Source organism: Salvia splendens, chromosome 22 (genome assembly GCF_004379255.2).
Source record: "Salvia splendens isolate huo1 chromosome 22, SspV2, whole genome shotgun sequence".
NCBI lineage: Eukaryota > Viridiplantae > Streptophyta > Magnoliopsida > Lamiales > Lamiaceae > Salvia > Salvia splendens.
The window spans coordinates 24,188,996-24,203,773 of record NC_056053.1 but is presented as its reverse complement, the minus strand read 5'-3'; the positions used below and the strand labels follow the sequence as shown (position 1 = coordinate 24,203,773).

At 33.7% G+C, this 14,778-nt stretch overlaps 2 protein-coding genes across 3 annotated transcripts; one reads left to right on the top strand and one right to left on the bottom strand.

Moving 5' to 3' along the window:
- Positions 1-46: 46 nt before the first annotated feature.
- LOC121785812 (histone H4) lies at positions 47-542 on the bottom strand. The gene has a single exon (XM_042184258.1). The coding sequence runs from the start codon at positions 483-485 to the stop codon at positions 174-176; it is 312 nt and encodes a 103-aa protein (XP_042040192.1). The 5' UTR covers positions 486-542; the 3' UTR covers positions 47-173.
- A 9,716-nt stretch (positions 543-10,258) lies between these two features.
- Positions 10,259-13,813, top strand: LOC121787337 (transcription factor bHLH145-like). 2 transcript variants are annotated; one of them, XM_042186041.1, is made up of 4 exons: positions 10,259-10,413; positions 11,300-11,900; positions 11,980-12,115; positions 12,200-13,813. In XM_042186041.1, exon 4 carries the CDS (start codon positions 12,217-12,219, stop codon positions 13,240-13,242), a length of 1,026 nt encoding a protein of 341 aa, XP_042041975.1. In that variant the 5' UTR covers positions 10,259-10,413; positions 11,300-11,900; positions 11,980-12,115; positions 12,200-12,216; the 3' UTR covers positions 13,243-13,813. The 2 variants fall into 2 exon arrangements, with proteins under 2 accessions (XP_042041975.1, XP_042041976.1); XM_042186042.1 differs by having other exon boundaries at positions 10,264-10,413; positions 11,303-11,900.
- Positions 13,814-14,778: the final 965 nt, after the last annotated feature.

The following is a 14,778-nucleotide window of genomic DNA, read 5'->3' as shown; positions in this document are numbered from 1 at the left end:
ATAACAAAAAAAGCATAGAATTATAAGAATAAGGAGGCACAAGGTCTTAGTAAACGTTGAAATTTCATTAGCTTTAGCGGAATCAAAGCGGCACAAACATAAACCCCTAATTCGGAAAACACAAACCCTAACTTTCCGATTCAATTCATCTATACATCGATTAAGCCTAAAACCTAACCGCCGAATCCGTAGAGAGTGCGTCCCTGCCTCTTGAGAGCGTAGACGACATCCATCGCCGTCACAGTTTTCCGGCGAGCGTGCTCGGTGTAGGTCACGGCGTCGCGGATGACGTTCTCGAGGAAGATCTTCAGCACGCCGCGAGTCTCCTCGTAGATCAGGCCGCTGATGCGCTTGACGCCGCCCCTGCGAGCCAGGCGTCGGATCGCCGGCTTCGTGATCCCTTGGATGTTGTCGCGGAGCACCTTACGGTGTCGTTTCGCGCCTCCCTTGCCCAATCCTTTACCTCCTTTGCCGCGGCCAGACATTTTCTTGATATGTGCTTGAGAAAAGGTTTGAAAAGGGAATGAATTACGTTTGAATTTTTGGTGATGAGAGGGAGTGTGGAAGATCGATTTTATAGGAAGATGGAGTATTGTGGTAAGGGATTGGGACCGTGGATCTTGAGGTTTAATCGACGGATATGAGATTCTATCCGTGTGATGCTTAGTTCTATTGTTGGCCGTGGATAAGACTTGATTTGACGGTTGAGATGACTAGATGACTCGGATTTCGGTTTCTTAAAGAATTGCTTTGGCGCCTGATTAAGATTGTGTTGAAATTTTAAACGGTCTAAACGATGGTCTTGTTGTGTGGTTTTCTGACTGGAAATTTAATTTTTTTTATTTAAATTCTCAGAATTCTTGAGTTCGATTGTGAGTTTATTGGGTATTTTCGATGAATTGACAACAATTATTTTTATTCATTATTTTTTAATGGTGATGATTTTTGCCTTGATCGTAGTTGTTTCACATAGGAGGTTAGTTAGTTTTCAGATTGTATGAATTGATTCGGGGTTATGTCGCTGAATGAAATGAGAAGTTCAAGTGTTCGAAAGTAGGGGTGTGTATTATAAGAGAGATTAGGTCGCGATTAGCTCGTTACTAAGTACTACGAGTCACACTTCACTCCATCTTAGAGAATCGTCCTCTTGAGGCCTATTGATGTCAACCTTCACGTGTTATTCATTTAATCTCATTTCTATAATAAAGATAGAAATGAATAGGTGGCAATGAGGTGGAGTGGGTGGTACATAAGGAGAAAGGAAAGGGAGTTGTGGCTGTGGTAGACGACTGTTTATATTTATTTTGATTTCCCTCATGTGCACCTCATTGTTGTGGTTTTCTTAATGACAAACGTTATTCTCTATAGTTGTCACTTTCTTACGTATCGATATTGCTGCCATGACGTCGCCTATCCGGATCGGTCATGATGGTCTTAGGCGCCTCTATTGATATTTGTGTTGATTTAAATTTTTTAGGTGCATAAGTTTAAGAAAAAACAAATACTAATTTTATATATTAATATAGAAACAATATACACGCCTGAATACGTCACATTCTATTTTCTATTTTTATATAAGTAGTTAAACACAAAATAATTTATTATACTAATATTATCTTAAGCTGTTTATCTCAGTTTTTTAATCTTAACAATGCTACAAATGAGCCCGACTCGTGGCACATAAGCCGGGCCAGACATATGTTATTGTTGGGCCTTGGTATGTAGCTGAAGATATGGGCCAATCTATTTCGACTTTACCCATCTATATCCAAATTAAAAATGAGAGTTTTGCTTCTGGCTTTTTTATTAAACAATTTTATCATCTATTTTTATACCAAAAAAATCATGATATGTTCAGTCAATAAGAAATTATGAGGAGGCTGATGTATCTTTTCAACATTAAATGTCATTAAAGAATTTTGTCATTTTTTTTCAATCTTAGGAATTTGCCTCTTAAATGTGATTATTTAATTGAAAATATGCCAAATATGGATAAAACCGACAAAAATTGAGTTTCTTATAGTACTAAAAAATTGTGTGACATATATCTCTAGCACTACCAATAGTAAACTTTCTACTTTATATTAAGTTATTTTTATTTTACTTTTTAAAATATTTAAGAATTATTATTTGTTTCTCAGAGAAAAACTTGTAAAATAGTCATATGATATTATTCAAACTAAAAGTCTCATTTAATTTGGTAAAAAGTGTAAAACGACTTGATTGTTCTACCCAATGAAATGGCTTCTTTAGCAATTCAACGACATAAAAAAAAAAGGCTAGACCAAGTGGATGGAATAGTGAAATTAATTATTAGTAGTAGTATTAATAATTAATATACTAATAATAAGCAATCAGCGGAAGAATTGGCACTTTTTCCGGTGCTTTAATCGTGGTAAATATATTAAATAATTAGTAACCAAATTATTTTAATTATCTCTCTCTCTCACACGTATTTATATAAATGGGTTTAAATTGCTTTCCAAGCGTGGATGTTTTTGTTGGAGAATCCACAAACAAAATGGCTCCATGGATTAATGCCCCACCCTCCAACTTTAGTATTTTTCTTGTCTTGCCAAACAACTAATTTCCCCATTTACTTCCAATGAATCCAATCCACTACTCAAACACACCCAACCCCACTCCACGCGTGCATGTTTATACACATTTATTAATTATATTATATGTAAAAGATATTTCATGAGTATATAGTGAGTGGTGTTAGTGGAATTTACATTTGCATAACCATTGTTTCAATATGAAGTTAATTTATATAGACTAAGAGAGCATACATATATGTTGCTCTATCCCTATGTATGAGTCCTACCCTTTGTTGATCGATTATGTGTTTGTTGTTTTTTCTAGATTTTATTTTATATTTTGTTTTGTTTCGTACTTAGTGTTTTTGGCATTACCAAATTATTTTAATATTTTATGTTTTCCTCGATCTGCTTAGGACTTTGTAGGGATTTGTTTTTATGTAGCACATTCTTGTTGATTGTGTTGTTGAACTCTTGCTTACTATTGATAGTTATAGTCATTTATTTACATAGAATTAAAGAATGCGAAAAACCGCAAACTGAAAAGGGATATTTTCAATAGTCTTGTTATTATGATAACTTTTTTTGGTGGTACATGACAACTAATTTAGATTTTTACATTATGTTTTGGGTTCATCACCTAAGTCTTGATTGAATAACAACTGCATATAGCAAAAAGTAATAGTACTAGAATAATTAGTTCGTGCAGTAATTAAGAAAATTTGAGATGATTAGAATGATAAGTTGATATAATTGTGCTCATTTTGATTTGAAATATGACCAATTGTGCTAATTTTGATTTGAAATATGACTTTTTTTCTTAAAAGGGAAAAAGGAAATAAATTCAAGTCAATAATAATGGCTTGAGAGGGGCCATGTTCCTGTGTTCTTGGTGGCTAAGCTAAGCATATGGTGTGACTCCTTACCATATTCCAACTAACTTTGTTATCATTTTTAATAAAAAAAATTTAGATCAGATTTATATATTGAATCAAGTAATTGAACAAGGAATATATGGTGGTTTAGACTGAAGTACTGACCTTAATCTTAACACAAAACCAATAAGAAAAAAATTTGTGCAAAAAAACAACAACAAAGAACACAAGCTCGTCGTCTAGTATAACATTAATAGAAAATGAATCCAGTCATCTTAAACTTGTCCATTTCCTAATGGCTAATGGAACTCAAATTATTGATCATTGATCCCAATGAAAAGGGAAATGTATGTTCGGAAGTATTCGATTCTGTTTAGCATAATATACATATTTATCATTCCTAATTTCATCGACGACGAGTCTATAGAAACTTTTTTTTATATTGAGTCGTTTTTGAAAGATAAATCAGACTTAAAGTTGTGCTTGGCGAACCTCATGGTGTTGTTGAGTCTTTCCTCAAGGCAAGCCTCCCATCTCCACTAAATGGGTTCTCATTGCATATAAACTGGTTAACTTGCAAAATAAGTTGGACACTAAGAAATATTTAACTCATCAAAGAAAACACTCTCACAAAGGTGTCACACAAAACTGAAAATTACTAGTATATTTTGTTAATAGCACTTTGTCATGTAAACTATGAGTGTTTTGCACTACTTTCATTATTGGATGATTAAATATTGTTGCAAAAAAGTTAAAGATGATAAAGTGCAAAAATTGGTGGAGTTAATATGACAAATTCTTTTTGGCCATTTTATATTGCATGAAAACTGTATAGATGTTGAGATAGAATATACTCCCTATATATTGTGCTTTTTTAATTTACATCAAACACTAAAAATGCTAGTGAATTTGAAAGTGACTTCAACGGTTGTGGGAAACGAGAAATAAAATCCAACTATTTCACAAATTAATAAAAATATGCAATTTGTGGAAAAAAAAAGAACTCTTCGGAGACTAATTGAAGAGCTTCTATCAACAAATATACTACTACCAATCAACGCAAATAATTTCGATATCAAAATCGAAGAATCAATTCTCTTCTTGTTGGTTGATGCAAAGGTGTTATTTGATACAATCTTTCTTGCTCTCGTGAGTTGTTGACCCCTCGCAAGCTGTCGTGAGGCCTCTAATGATGCGACGTTTTGTTTTGAGTTCAATGTTTAGTTTATATGGTGTCCGTCTTAAACTTGTTTCATTAGTCGCATGACTGCATCATATTTAGTTTTGTATGGTTTTGCTCATTTTTATTGTATCATCGTTCATATGAGTCTGTTTTGCTTGTATTGGACTTTGTTTTTATTTGCTCGCCGTTTTTTATATGATTTAAGTTTTTGTTTTTATCCAAAAAATGTAATTAATGTTTATCAATGCGACCGACTAGTTGGTACTAATATAAGTAAATAATTATCTCATAATAAGACTCAAATATTATAAGACATGGTCCTACACTAGAGGAATCGCTTTTGCCCTTTTTATTTTATGTATTACCACAATATTATATATGTATGTATTAACAAAAAACATCTCGTGAATCTATAAATGTGGAGCACTTTATCAACACTATGAACTTGATTGTATTGTTCCCTCCACTCCAAACAACAAGGCCTGAATTTCTCAATATTAAATACACATTTGTATGTTTTTTTATTTATTTTCCAATATTATATTTACCACCCAACACTTTACCCCAATAGACCTCCACAAATATAATAATTATAATTTCTGCCCCAAGATCTTCTACTCTGTACAAAAGATTTTCCTTTCAGGTGATGAATCATGGTCGTCTTAATTATTTAATTTCTTGGGCAATTGTCCTTTGCATTAATTTAAACCTTGATCTATATTTTATTAATTATCTTTTTTTCCAAACTTTAGTTAATGGATGGTCCATTTGGTTCACTAACCCTATTAAATATTTTATTTATTATTGTCTGGGAATTATTTAAACTCCCTATTTCCACTAGTGTGTCGTGTCGCACCATACCATCACCTAATTGCTGGATTTATTTTTATTTTCCTAAAAAATGTTTGTGTATGTGTCACTTGGTATTTGGTGACCTTATTTGGGTATTATTTAGGGAGTAGTCAAAAATCACATTTGACTATCATTGTCGATTAACCCTACCACATTATGATAATTATGGCATTATTGAAAAATTCATGGAATCTTGTATTTCAATTGGATTTGATTTCTATATTTTATTTATTTTTCGTACGTATACTATGAGATCATTAGTATGTACTTAACAAATATGAATAAACAAATATTAATTGAGAGTAAAATAGTAATTTTTTAATGGTCAAAGCCAATTGAAAGAGAATCTGCTCTTTTCCCAAATTGTTATTAAAAAAATTGGGATTAGTCAAGTGAACACATCAAATTAGGTTCTAGAATTTAGCTAACCGCAGCCTACTATAAACCAATTATTATCACATTTTCTTGTTTTATATGACCGTGATAATTAATATTTGATGTCACTGTATCCAATGTCGACATTTTATTTGACATATAAAACAAAAATTAACGAGCAATAATATTATCCCTACTGTTTGAAGTTTGTTTTGATCAAATTGGAAACCTCCATCGAGTTTTTTATAAAGAAAAAATAGGAGACAAAAAAATCCATATTCAATTTTAAAAAAAATTAAAAAAAATCTACATTTGATCTTCACTCCACAATTTGAAACATGCAATCAACGTTATCCAATGTCAAGATTCTACGTGATAATACAAGCATTGTTATAGTTAGAATTTTGTTCTCAACTAGAAGCATCGAAAAACGAATAAAAATAATATCTGGGTTCGTAATAGATAATGTGTTGAGAAGTTAAACACAATAACACAAATACTTGCATGTTACATAAATCGTTTTCTCAGCATGATCGAATCCTATCGATGAACCTAATTTTTTCAGTATTCACGCATATGCCAATTTGTTGCAAAAATAATTTCCGATACAACACTTTTTACAAAGAATGTTAGGAAATCCTTATTCAAGAGTGCGTCTTCTGTTTGACAGAGTAATTTTGTTTTTCGCATTCTCGCATGCTTTGAACTTGACTGTATGTGAAATTAATGGCTCACTCTTAATTAACTAAAATCCATATAAGTGTATAACTTTGGCTATAATACGAATACATAATATATCTCTCGTACTAATAAATTTTAATTTAATAGTATACTACCTATTAAAATATAATGAGATGCTAAAAGGTCGACCATGATACACATTTGAATAAAGTGTTGCTAATTTGGGGCACGAAATTGATGACTAACTCGATGGTTCAAACAAGGCCATAAATCACATCAATGGAAAGTAGTATTAATTCATTGGCCAATTTGGATTTTCCCTTTCCAAATATTGATGTAGTCTACAAAGTAAGATGTAATTGATGACGAATTTCAATAAAATAGCTTTAACAATACCCTTAAAACTGGACCATAATATTATATCCCACAAAAATAAAATGAAAAATAAAAAAAAGTTACACTTTATTTTTCTTTTCTTCTTTATTTTTTTTGAAATTTATGATTAATGGTTTGAATGGTCAAGAATGGATGATTTGGTCTTCATAGGATGCCTTATCCTCATTCCCTTTTATGGGCTTTGTATTATTCAATCTCATTGCTTATGGTAAAATATACTATAACATATTTGTTGCTTCTCTTTTTTGAGAGATAGGGTTATGAGAGTATAGTTAGGCAATCGAATGTGTGTTTTTTTTTGCAATATAATAGTCTTTTGTTTAATTAATACTCCGATTTGAAATGATTCAATTTGATTAAGTAGATGGGGTTTGGATTGTGTAGTATGAAAAAATTGTTCAATTTATCAATTGTGTTAGCAACTAATTGAGACATGTTTATTTAATAATTTGAACGAATGTGAACTAGCTTGTTGTTGGTTTGGTTTGGAGGATGAACTGTTGGTATATATATTGAAACTCTTATGAATAATTAAAATCGTCGGAAGATTAAAATGATTTTTTTATTCATTTTCTTGTATGTTAAAGATATTTCAATAAAAAATTTTGTTTATTAGTTGATATAGGAAATGATTTGTTATTAAGATTAAACAAATTGCACTCTACAATTTTCTTGTTGTTATTTCATAAAACTATAGTAATATTTTTATGATATATATTTAATTATTACGTATACAAATCAATGTATTTGCTATAATATTTTGCTCTAGTCAATAGATCTATTCGATCAGTGAATGAATGAATTGATAATTTGACTAATTTAATTATCGGTCTGATTTTTAAAATAAAAAAAAACTATGTTTATTATGTGATTGTACATAGGCTATCCAAAACTTACATTGGAATTGGATTTTAAAAAGCAACAAGAAATTATCAAATTCTCAATGATTATGACGATGATATATAGTGGAATATCAAACACATTTGGGTTTGATTTATACAATTGCAGACAATTCAGATAATATCAACAATTCGTGTTCCCTTTTTCTCAACCATCTAAGCTTATAATAATTTACTTTATTATCTAAATGAATGTGTAGAAACAGACAATCCATTAGGAAATATGTGGATAATTTTCATAGACATAAGAAAATTTATTTATTTTATGATTTTTTTATTATTTTGTTGAGTTGGAAGATAAATAAATTGAGATTTGTGTACGGTTAAACTAAAAGAATATTAAACCCAACTATAATTAGCATACACCAAAGAAAAATAAAATCTAATGCTCTTAATAAACTAGTAAACTATTTGAAAGTTACAAAAATAAATAGAGCACTACTTCTATAGAATATAAAACATAATATTTGCATTACAACCTGTCAAACAACTATACTTTTTTGCAACATAAAATTATTCACTACCATTTTTAAGGAAAATGGCAGTGAATAATTTTAAGGAAAATGCAGACATTAAAGTTTATTTATCACATGACAGTGGGCAAGAGAGACGAAGACACAAAGAGTCCGAAACTTCATACCATATATCAAGTTATAGGAGCATTTTTTGTTGCTTCTTCCCTCTTTCTTTTGCTCAGCGTCTTTGTTTATTGGCTTATGTTGAGTTTAAGTGATTGTGGTTTTATTGCTAATTCTTTGTTGTGATGTTGTACACTTGTGTTGGATTTTTGCGAATGTTCGTATGTAAATATTGGTGACTTGTCTTGGCTATTGATTGATATTATCTCTTTGTAAAATAGACCTGACGTCCTCGCCTTATTCAGTTCGAGAATTTTTATACATCAAAAAATCCATCACATGATAGCGTTACATGCACCGCCACGTAACCATAGTTTATCACGAGCAACAATTTCGTTTGCAGATAATAAAAGTACTTTGATGCATAATATGGTTATTACTACTATATAATCGATATTAATACTGAATATACATGTCCAATCGAGGGGTCGATCCTTGCAACCAGCCTACATGAGTTGCTACTGATTCCATAACGAGACAACAAATTGAGACTCACATCCGGTCTTAAGCCACAATCAGTTTGCACTTATCAACTTCAACCATCTTCTCTCTTTTAATGCACAATATTTTTTTTTATTGTGTCTGACTTCACAAATTTTTACTTTTATGTATCCGCTACTGCAGGGGAGGACGCAGAAATTTTCGATAGTAGGGGCTATACTATATTCTCTCTATCCACAATAAAATAGGCAATTTGAGAACGGCATAAATTTTAATACATAATTAATAAAGTAAGAGAATGAGAAAAAATATAAAATAATATACCCACTCCGTTTCCGGTCACTTTTGCGCACTCATTTTATAAAAAACGATAATAAATAATTAAAGTGGAGAAATGGTAAAGTACAAGAGAAAATAATGTTGAGAGGATTATCATTTTTGTAAAACGAGTGCGTAAAAATGACTGAAACACTTAAAATTGGACGAAAAGAGTAATAAATAATAGAACTAATAAATTATAAAAGTAAGAGTGAAATAGAAAATGTTTGCACTCCTAAATAAAAAGATGAATTTAATACGATGAAATTTTTAAAGCATCAGTTTTATTAAAAATACATTTGAAATTTGGGTTGGACTTTTAATTTAAAATAATAAGCTAATAAGTGTAATCCTTTAATGCAGCCTGTGCTTTATTAATAAAATAATATTATATTTTAATTTTTTAAAATTAAGTCTCTTCCCCAACAAGACACCGCTGCCATTGTTCTTTCTTTCTACCGCTGCAAATATTCAATCCAACCCCTCTTCTTACTCAATTTCTGATGATTTACTCTTCAACAACCTAAATTTAGTGAGGGCTAACGACCGTTTTAAAAATAATTGCAAATTTTAGAAATAGAGAAAACATAAAAATAAGAATTTGGGGAAGGGCTTAAGCCCTCCCCTTCCCTTTACTGCGTCCGCCCATGCGCTACTGTATGGAGTAACTTCCAACCCAAAAACATGGCCACCAAAAAAAAGGAAAAAAGCAAGAGCAAGAATCACACGCCATGAGAAAAGAAAAATTGATTGCTCTTAATTGCCCAAAGAAAACCCCCAAAGCATAGTGATTAATTATTGTTAATTATCACATCAAACAATTGGCGGAATCATGCTTTGCTCTCTCTCTACAACCACCCGCGGGCCCCGCCACAAGACCCCTCACGCACGCACACAAAGCCAAACCAGTCCATGATTGTTCACACGTTTGGCACATTAATTCATAAAATTCAATTATTATAAATTAAATTAAAATACAGCAAAAACCCACAATCAAAAAATTACCAATTGCAATTTTCCCTGTTAAACACATAAATTTGTGTGTCTATATAGTCTCTCATTTATCCTCTATTCACTGTCTTAAACACACACACTCTTGCTTTCCTCTCTCTCTAAAAAAGAAATTCAGCTATTTTCTGCATTTGGGATTTTTCTTGGTTGATTGTCTCTTTGGAAGGATAAGTCTTTTTTGGGTGCTGTCTTCTTTTGTGGGCTGTGAGTTTTCTTCTCACTAATTCCTCATTGTTTAAGGCTTTTGTGAACTGTTTTGTGTTGTGCCTTTGGCTTGAATCTTGCTTGGCTTAATTTTTAGATCTGGTTTCTTGGGGTTTTCCTTTTGAGCAATAAAGGAAAAATAAATGGGAAGTGGGAATGGGTAAAAAGATTGGGTTTTGTGATTCTTTTGTAAGAATTTGTCTACTTTTAGATCCATTTGTTTATGCAGTCTTAGTGCTTAGTTTCAGTGTGTGAAGAAGTGTAATGATGAAGGTGTTTTTGCATACAGCTAGGGTGATTGGAGAAGATTTTTGTAGCCAATTGTGTATAAAAATATGTTCTTTTTTTGTTAACTAAGTGGTAAAGATGAGATTTTTGGTGTTTATATCATGTTTTTGTAAGGTTAGTATTTAAGAAATTTAATGGATGTGGCTAATTGTCCTTGTTTTGTATTGTTGAATTTAAAACAACCTATCTTGAATAGAATTGATTTCCTATTTCATGGTTTAAAGAATTGAAAAGACTAGAATGTTGTTACACTGTAATCTCTATTTTTCATAATGGGATCTGTTTATATTTCATCATTGATCTATAAAAACCAAAGTAGAGAAGATTTTTATAGCCAATTGTTTATAAAATCTGTTCTTTTTGTTAATTAAGTGGTAAAGATGAGATTTTTGGTGTTTGTATCATGTTTTGTAAGGTAGTATTCAATAAATTGAATGGGCGTGGCTAATTATCCTTGTTTTGTATTGTTGAACTCATCGGTTGCAAATTCGTATACAAACTTAGCCGCATCATAAGTTTATTTATGTGTAGAGAACGTTGAATAGCTTCTCTTTTGAATGTCCCGACTTGGTTTTGAACTTGTGTTTCGAAATTCCAGCAGGTGTTGGTAAAAAAAGTGGCAATCAATCAAACTGAAGAAACAGCATGCGGTGGTATAGCCTGTCGATTGATGTTTTCCAAAAAGTCATCTCTTTGAACTTGTATTGCCGTGTGATTCTATAAAGCCTTCGTTTCATTTCACCAAACATCTTTGTTATCTCTCTTTCTTTCCCACATTCATCCTAGCATAGAGTCTTATTGCCATGGGATCCACTTGCTTCGTCGTCATCCCTTGCTACGTACGCTGGATTAGCTGATCTTTCTTCTCTCGTCCCACCTCTATACTGTTTTAAAGCTCTCTTGCCATCTGAACTGTTTCTTTCGACTAAGTTTAGTGATTTTAGTCATTTCCCTTTGTCATTTCCTTGTGTGGTGCATGTTTTCGAGATAAGGATTTCGAATTGTTGGATTGGTAGCCAGTCTCTTCTGCGACAGTTTTCTACGAAATTGTGTTAAAAAGTTTTGGGGAAGTAGTTATGGTAAGCCAAGCAGCTAGTCAGACAAGATTTCGAGCATTGAAACACGAGAGTGGAATTGACGGGAGTGCGACCATTATAGTTAGAGTAATAGCATGCTTTCAACCTCTTCAAGATTGTCAGGTTAGTACGCAAAATTTCGCGATCATAACTCTGTGTGCTTTACCAATAATGCTAACTAGCTTTCTCGTGTGCATTTCAGGCCGAATATTTCAGACATCTACTTAAACCTGTCACGTAGATTCGTTTCTTTTCCACGCATTCAAGTTAAGCTGGATTTTGTTTTATATATTTCTATTTTAGCTCGAAGATCCAACAAGAAATCAGTTAATTCTTAGGTATGTTTTGTCTACCTTCTCTTCATAACTCGCATTTCTTTGTTTTCAGTGATCTCATCGCTCACTTCTGCTCGTTTCTATCAGGTTATTGGTGTGCTTAAATGGAAAGGCCGCATTTCGGGTCCGGGTATGATCAGCATCTACTGTCATCTACACTGAATCTGTCGGGATTTCCCTTCATGAACGGCTATCTGAATACCGAGCCAGTTCATAGGTACCCTTACCCTGTCGAAGATTCCACATTGAGAAATCTTCCTCCCATACCTGGCTCGGGTTTCCAACAGTCGAAGGCAAGTGAACCAAATCGGTTGCAGAATTGGTTTTACCATAAGCAACAATTCCACCAAGCCTTCGTTCCTGCATCGGACTCAGCATCCGGACAGAAGTTCCCCTTGGGCCTATCTGATGTCGAACGGCCTACCATACCCGGTCAAAAGAGGTTTCTCGTATTTGATCAGTCCGGTGATAAAACCACCCTCTTATACAGCTCAGGGGTTAACGCTCCCATTCAGTTTGGAGCTTGTCAGCAGCCAAATCCCCCGTCCGCGTACAATTTGGGCGTCGAGCCGAGGGATTTGAAAGACAAGAGTTTTGAAGAAAACTCAAAATGTGTCACGGAAGGCGAAATGCGTGAAGACACGGAAGAACTGGATGCCCTCCTCTGCTCTGACTACGACAGCGATTTCTCTGAGGATGAGGAGACGAGCACCGGACATTCCCCTAGCACCATGACTGACAACGGTGCACCAAAACTGGCAGAGGAAACCGGTGAAGAAGTCGATAGCTTTTCCGTACCATTGAAAAGGCGAAAGCTTCTGGATGGACACAACGACGTCCCATCAAGCAGGTACGACGCAAGCTCTTTGAAAACCTTTGCCTACTCTGAACAAGTAGAGAGTGATGCTGAGTCGAGCTGTGGTAGTCGTAAGGAGGGATCGTATCTCGAGTCGGGCTGCAAAAGGTCGAGGAGAGACGAAATACTCGACACTGTGAGCATTCTGCAGAGCATAATCCCTGACTCGAACGGGAAAGATGCTATCTTTGTAATTGATCAAGCAATCCATTACTTGAGATCGTTGAAGGCGAAAGCCAAGGCCTTGGGGCTCGAGTCCCTCGACGCCCTATGAGCTTCGCCTACTGCCCGTTCCTCGAAAATAACAGGTAGTCTTAGTAGAGACTTCCGTTGTCTATAAACTAGTCGTTGTTTCTAGCAAAGGTAGCTGTATAGATTGTGTGAAAAATCGCGTCTTGAAAGGCATAGTGTGAAAAATCGCGCCTTGAAAGACGATCATCATTGAAGTCTTCTCTGATATGATTGATTTGGAAAAAGCATCAGAGACGACGAAGGTGAGCTGCTGTGTGAACGCGAGGACTTGTGAAAAGGGGGCCATCAACTGAGCCTCCGTTTCCTCCTTTGGCTCTAGACGGCCTTGGGGTGGAGTCGAGTCGTGCTGAGCTTTTGTATCGCGTGGTCGTGGTCTTCGTTCGTGGCCGAAAATGGAGCTCCCTCTCTCCCTCTCTCTCTCTGTGTATCTCACTATTGTTCAGTTGTGAGGGGATATTTTTGTTGCATTTGTTGGGATGTAAATGTGAAGTTTGTGTTGTTTTTATTCGGGTGTTGTAATGCAGCGTGCTTGTGTTTGTGTTTGTATTTGTATTTGTCTGAAACAATGAGATGTCCATTTTCTAATTTTAAAATCATTTGCTTTTTTGTTTCTTGTTTCGTTTGTTTGTCTGGTTGTGCAAAGTCAAAGATGATGGATGTGTGATTGTTAGGGTTCGAGTAAAGTATTCGTAATCTGAATGATTGTGTATTGAATGAAATCTCTTTTCAATAAGACACAACTAATTCTTTACTAACAGCATTTCAATAATTTATTCTTTCTATTACTTATACTTTACCAATTTTGTAGTACTCCATAAAATTTTATTTAAAAGATAGAATATTAGAATTGAATCAATATTTAAGCTTTGGATTTGATTTTGAATCTAATTTGGATTAATCCACGTTCATATTTTCTCAAAATTGAATTTGGCTAACATATTATCTAAAATCTGAATGCTCCCCCAACTTTGTGAGAGAGATGGAAAAAGAGATAAATCATGAGTTTTTAAACAAGCTTAATAATTATGTGGGCAACACACATTCTCTTGTGCTATCCTTGATTTCTTGTGGTGCCTTTTATTTTCTTGAGTTTCATGATATTTTAGATATGCTCGAAGGAGAAATAAAAGAGCTGAAATTATATAAAACCCAAGACAAATGAAATGAAAATAAAAGAAGAAAAGAGAAATCCAACTCAACCACAAGGCCATGGTTGTTGAAATTTAGGATGAACTCCAATAAATGGGCTATATCTATATAAGATTATATGCATAGTTTAATTTATTGTATTTTGAATTGCGGATTCAATTGGGATCGGGAGGTTGACCGACTCGGACTTCTAGTCCATGAGGGCAAAAAAACTCCATTAATTCAGTATTTTGTTTCGGTCACCGATCCCACAATGCGACAACTCTGCTCTATAATATAACCCTTCAAGATTGGAGTCCACTTTCGTTTTTCGTCTATTATTCACTGCCAGCATTAGCCACGATATCGCTTCCGCCTTTTCCACTGACGGCGACTACCTTATTCACTATATCCAACCCAATGACTTCCG